Source organism: Lathamus discolor, chromosome 5, assembly GCF_037157495.1.
Source record: "Lathamus discolor isolate bLatDis1 chromosome 5, bLatDis1.hap1, whole genome shotgun sequence".
Lineage (NCBI taxonomy): Eukaryota > Metazoa > Chordata > Aves > Psittaciformes > Psittacidae > Lathamus > Lathamus discolor.
This window is the reverse complement of record NC_088888.1, coordinates 108,465,692-108,471,893: the sequence shown is the minus strand read 5'-3', so window position 1 is coordinate 108,471,893 and position 6,202 is coordinate 108,465,692. Positions and strand designations below refer to the sequence as shown.

At 45.5% G+C, this 6,202-nt stretch overlaps 1 protein-coding gene across 5 annotated transcripts in view; it reads left to right on the top strand.

Moving 5' to 3' along the window:
• Nucleotides 1-985: 985 nt before the first annotated feature.
• PKHD1 (PKHD1 ciliary IPT domain containing fibrocystin/polyductin) overlaps nt 986-6,202 on the top strand; it is a 272,144-nt gene continuing 266,927 nt past the window's right edge. For all 5 annotated transcript variants that reach the window (XR_010613271.1, XM_065681837.1, XM_065681838.1 and 2 more), the window contains exons 1-2: nt 986-1,134; nt 2,982-3,102. Coding sequence is in view for 4 of the 5 variants with exons in the window: in XM_065681837.1 (XP_065537909.1) it covers nt 3,051-3,102 (52 nt within the window). In the remaining variant the exon portion in view is untranslated. The remainder of the gene's footprint in view (nt 1,135-2,981; nt 3,103-6,202) is intronic.

Genomic DNA, 6,202 nt, shown 5'->3' with positions numbered 1-6,202 from the left:
AACTTCCATTGGGTTCCTGTAATCATTGGCTATATGCAGCTGAGACACTGAGGTTGAGACATTGGCCTAAGAATAAACCAAACACAACTGGTTCCACTGCTGGGCAAAGCTCCAGAATGTCCCTGAAGGTTGATTGCCTGTGAGTTTGTGCCTCTGTGTCACTGAATTGAGGCTAAGTAAAAATAAGCCTGTTTCACCTCCCTTTGGGGATGAGGTAAGAGCATGCACACATACTGATGCATAGTAATTCATTAAACTGTAGTTATGCTGCGGTGTCTGAAAACTTCCTCTGGATTCCAGTGGAAACTTCCATGAAGGCATCCATACCAGTGCAGGGGCTCAATGACCCATTATGTTTTTGGTGGCTCCACCAAAAAAAATCTGTTCCTCAAACAGATGAGTGCAGAGGCGGCAGTCGGGGCGATGGTCAGTAATTCAGCACCCAGTGTAGGCTGAGTTGGGTCTTCTGTGCTGCCAGTGGAGGCACATGGCTCTCTTGGGGTGAATGATAACACTAAGTCCACTGCACTCTTCCCCACTGCTGACTGTATAATGACCTGCAAGGATGTAGGTACTTGAGATGTGGTACGAGGTCTGAACACCCTTTGGGCTGACTTCCTGCCAAATGCAGACACTGTTGGGAATGCCATGGAAAAATTGGATTAAGAGTGTATAAAGAAACCTTGAAATCCACTCCATACCCAGACTGGGTATCAGCAGAGCAAGAAACAATGCCATCACTTTTTCTGTCATGTTGTGATGGAAAAAGAGGATAAAATGGATTTGTTGTCCTCCTCTTGGAGAAGCTAGTCATATACCAATGAAAGAACAATTCCAGCTTAGTCTCTCAATGGTCATTAAAGACTTGGAACAAAATAGTTAATAGCAGCAAGTAGCTTGGGTTAATAATTAAGCATGCCCAGTGGAGGGCTCTGAGCTGTCTGTGACAGGTATTGAGCCTTTTGAGAAACTAGTCTGGTGGGTTTCTGCACACTGTGACTCAGTTGCTTACTTAACTGAGTGCCCACCACAACCTTAGACTGAAAGCTGTGGTAGAGCTGGCATCAAAGGGATGGAGCAGATATGCTGATATTGAAGCCTCTGGAGGAATGGAAGAACATCAACTTGAATAAGGTAATACCAGAAAAAGTAAACTTAAATGATCCTTTATGCACCTGCTTTTAAATGCAAGTTTCACATGCATCAGGGCTCCATCTGACCCCTAAAAATTACAGTTATATTCAAATGTGCAAGAAATTTAGGGAGAAGAGTTACAGTATGTCTTGTGGTACTGGAAGCAACAGAAACTTGGGGTTGGATTAGATGACCTTCCAACCCAAACTCTTCTATGAAGCTTACAAGTTGGCTTCATGGGGACAGTGTATTTGCCATAATTATGGGCTAAGCAAAGCTTCTGTCCACTCACCTCTGTTACTCTCCTGTCGTATCTTTTCCAGGGTGCTAACCCACACTTCCACTGTGTGTCCCTGCTCTTGCCTATCAGATCTGTGGAGGCTTTTTACATAAGATTTCAGGACCATGATGTATAGTATTTGGATGATCTTAAAACCATGTTTATGGTAGCAGCAACTGGGGAGGAAGCATGTGTAAAACAATAGCAGCTTTGTTATAAGGTTTGCCTTTCCTAGAAGACCAAACAGCAGATTTAGTTTCTTTAACACCTGCTATGAATGCATTGATTTCACTCTAATCTTGCAAAGTCCCCACTCCTAAGGGAGGGAGAGTTGCTTTAGAGGCTGCACAGTATTTACTTTAGCATCTGGTTTAGACCAGGAGTGCACTTTTGAAGCAAGTCTTGTCATCTTCAGATAAGGTGGTATGTTTCACACCACAGAGCCCACAGAGCTGTCTCAGTGAATAGATGACAATCCGTCTGGGTGAAATCAAAGCTATGCACCAAACAATGCTCCAGCCATTAATGGATGTTCACTCCTTGGTACTAGGCTAGAGCTAGTGCCATGTGTAACACCCCTAAATGCTTGCCATGTGAATGTTGTCTTCAGCATGGGTTGTTTTGCTTTACACACCTGCTTCTACTTGGGTGTGCAACAAATGTGGACATGACTTTATTTTGGATTTTGTCCTTTTCCATCACTACCAAATGCTTTGCTGCCCAGTACTGAGCAATTATTCCCATTCTCCATTCATTTGGTGCCTTTTCCATTTTACACTGCCTCGTACGGTGATTTTTTTTTTCACCCACATGAGTGCAAAACCCAGGTTGAAGGCAGTAGAAATTGATGGTCTATATTTTTGGATGTTACAACAGTTCCTGGAATGGACTTTGTAAAGGGAATGTGTGATATGTCTGCCTATGGTATCAAGCAAGACCAGGGCACGTCCTAGTCTACAGGGACTCAAAAGTCTATTTCCTTAGATTAGTAAAACTGTTTGCAACTGTTGTGATAAAGTGTACCAGTAGTGTTCTAAACAATAACTAGGCACACCTGAGGAGCCAGCATGGGCCATTCCCAGGTTGGGGCTAGCTGTTTAAGCCTAGAGAGCTTAATAACATAGTCAAGTCCTGTTATTTGGATTTGGAGCTGGAGAATGGCATCATGAAGTTTACTGTAATAAATGCAACAATTTTTGCATGAAGTAGCACAGAACTAGGAGAGTTTAGCACCATCAGCTTTAAATTCTGTAATTGCTTTCACCAATTGAAATGTGTTTAATTAGAGTCAGTCTCCTAAAACATGGCCCCAGTGGGGGAAAGCTCATCCTGAGCTTGGCTGGAAATTGGCCTGCTATCAGGGGCATATGTTCTGTATAGGTCTGTTGGGTATGAGGAAAAACAATGGTTTGCCATATATTATTCTTTTTTACTGTGCGAGAGGTGAATTGGTGTTTTCTTTGTGATTTGACATTGTGGTCCATGTTGTCTGCTATAGCAAAGACCATTGCTCCCACAGGCTTTCAGTGTGAAGAAAATACAGTTGGGGTTTGTTTTAATATTACAGTGAGGTTCTAAGGCCCCAAATCATGATCCTGTGGCCAGACTCTTCTGAAATTCTCATCCAAAGTTCAAGATGAACCCTTGGAGATCATCTTTTCTGGGTGCTGAGCTGATATTCTTTGCAGGTGGGTGATAGAGATGTGTTATCTCCAATCACGCTGGACATATAGCACCGACAAAATTCAGTGCCACTGAGTTGAATATAGACTGATTGTGAGACATGGAGAAGCATCTTTTAAAGGTTTTGAATACCATGAGGTATTGACTGAAAAATACTGGACATTGTCGACCCTTATCAATGTTTTTTCATGGTATTATTTCCATACCTAGTGGGGATTTCTGGAGTCATTCTTAGTTTTCCTTGTTTTATGTGGGTTCATCTCATGCCTTGAAAGTTGATTTTCATTCACTTAATGATAGTCATGTCACTGTTTGCATGTTGATATTAAGGGTTCATGATGCAAGCACCTCTAATATTTGGCTTCAGTGATCAATACTTGTATTCAGTGAGATTGCATTCACATACAGACAAGAAGCTGGAAATTTCCTGAAATGCTAAGCAGGAAACTGGTTATCCCTGTAAAAAGACTTCTGGAAAATTCTTTTGCAAGCTAAAGAGACCCAGCTCCCTCAGCCTCTCCTCATAAGGGAGATGTTCCACTCCCTTAATCATCTTTGTGGCTCTGCGCTGGACTCCTTCAAGCAATTCCCTGTCCTTCTTGAACAGAGGGGCCCAGAACTGGACGCAATATTCCAGATGCGGCCTCACCAAGGCTGAGTAGAGGGGGAGGAGAACCTCTCTTGACCTACTAACCACTCCCTTTCTAATGCACCCTAAGATGCCATTTGCCTTCTTGGCCACAAGAGCACATTGCTGGCTCATGGTCATCCTCCTATCCACCAGGACCCCCAGGTCCCTTTCCCCTTCACTACTTTCCAGCAGGTCAACCCCCAACCTGTACTGGTACATGGGGTTGTTCTTCCCCAGATGCAAGACTCTACACTTGCCCTTGTTAAATTTCATCAAGTTTCTCCCCGCCCAACTCTCCAGCCTGTCCAGGTCTCGCTGAATGGCAGCACAGTCCTCTGGTGTGTCAGCCACTCCTCCCAGTTTTGTGTCATCAGCAAACTTGCTGAGGGTGCACTCAGTTCCCTCATCCAGGTCATTGATGAAAATATTAAACAGCACCGGTCCCAGCACCGACCCCTGAGGAACTCCACTAGTCACAGACCTCCAGCTAGATTCTGCGCCATTGACCACAACTCTCTGCCTTCTTCCTTTCAACCAGTTCTCGATCCACCTCACTACTTGATCGTCAAGCCCACACTTCCTCAGCTTATCTATGAGGATGCTGTGGGAGACAGTATCAAATGCCTTACTGAAATCAAGAAAAACCACATCTACCGCTCTACCATCATCCCTCCACCTAGTCACTTCCTCATAGAAGGCTATAAGGTTGGTCATACATGACTTCCCCCTCATAAAACCATGTTGGCTGTTCTTAATGACCCCCTCATCCTTGATATGCCTAGTGATGGAGTCAAGAATAAGTTGTTCCATCATCTTTCCAGGGATGGAGGTAAGGCTGACCGGTCTATAATTACCCGGGTCCTCCTTCTTGCCCTTCTTATAGATTGGTGTGACCTTTGCCATCCGCCAATCCTCAGGCACCTCGCCCGTTTCCCACGACTTACCAAAGATGATGGAGAGTGGCCTAGCAATGACCTCCGCCAGCTCCCTCAGCACCCGTGGGTGCATTCCATCCGGACCCATCGATTTATAGATGTCCAGTTTGCATAGCTGATCCCTAACCCAATCCTCATCTACCAAAGCAAACTCCTCCTTTGTCCTGACTCCTTCTGGGGCTATAGAAATCCGGGGCCCTCGGGGAGAGTCTGCAGGAGTAAAGACAGAGGCAAAGAAGGCATTCAGCACCTCTGCCTTCTTTATATCCTCTGTCTCCAGGGTACCCACTTCGTTCAGCAGTGGGCCTATATTGCCTCTTGTTTTAGTTTTATTTGCTATGTATTTGAAGAAGCCCTTTCTATTGTCTTTAACCCGACTAGCAAGATTGAGTTCCAAGGAGGCCTTAGCTGTCCTAATTGCCTCCCTACATCCTCTAACAACTGTCCTATATTCCTCCCAAGCGGCCAGCCCCTCCTTCCATAATCCATAGATTCTCCTTTTCCACTTGAGTTTGCCCAGCAGCTCCTTGTTTAACCACGCCGGTCTCCTAGATCCCTTACTTGACTTCCTACTCATTGGGACGCTCCGATCCTGAGCTTGGAAGAAGCGGTCCTTGAATGCTAACCAACTATCTTGAGCCCCTTTACCGCCTAGTACACTTTCCCATGAGACTTCCCTTAGCAGTTGACTGAAGAGGCCAAAGTTGGCCCTTCGGAAATCCAGAACTGTGGCTTTGCTAGGTATTCTATTCCTCCCACACAGGATCCTAAACTCCACCATCTCATGGTCACTGCAGCCAAGGCTGCCATTGACCGTCACCACTTCGACCAAACCCTCCTTGTTGGCGAGTACTAAATCTAGCAGCGCTGCTCCCCTAGTTGGTACGTCCACCATTTGCATTAAGAAATTATCATCAATGCACTCGAGGAACCTCCTAGACTGTGAATGACTGGCTGTGTGAGTCTTCCAGCAAATATCGGGGTAATTAAAGTCCCCCACGACGACTAAGGCATGTAGTCGCGAGGCTACTTCCAGTTGCCTGTAGAAAGCCTCATCAACTCCTTCGTGCTGATCAGGAGGTCTGTAATAGACCCCCACAACTGTATCACCCGTGCCAGTCAGCCCCTTGATTCGTACCCACAGACATTCCACTTGCTCCTCATCCGACCCCGGACAGAACTCAATACATTCTAGTTGCTCTCTCACATCTTTATTAGTTTCGGAAGATTCAGGTCCCCAAAATAGATCCTAAATTGTCTTAAGAATATGATGCGCAGCCCAGAAAGCCAACCGTATCCTGGGCTGCATCAAAAGGAGCGTGACCAGCAGGTCGAAGGAGGTGATCCTGCCCCTCTACTCTGCTCTTGTGAGACCTCACCTGGAGTATTGTGTGCAGTTCTGGTGTCCTCAACATAAAAAGGACATGGAACTGTTGGAACAAGTCCAGAGGAGGGCCACGAGGATGATCAGGGGACTGGAGCACCTCCTGTATGAAGACAGGCTGAGGAAGTTGGGGCTGTTCAGCCTGGAGAAGAGAA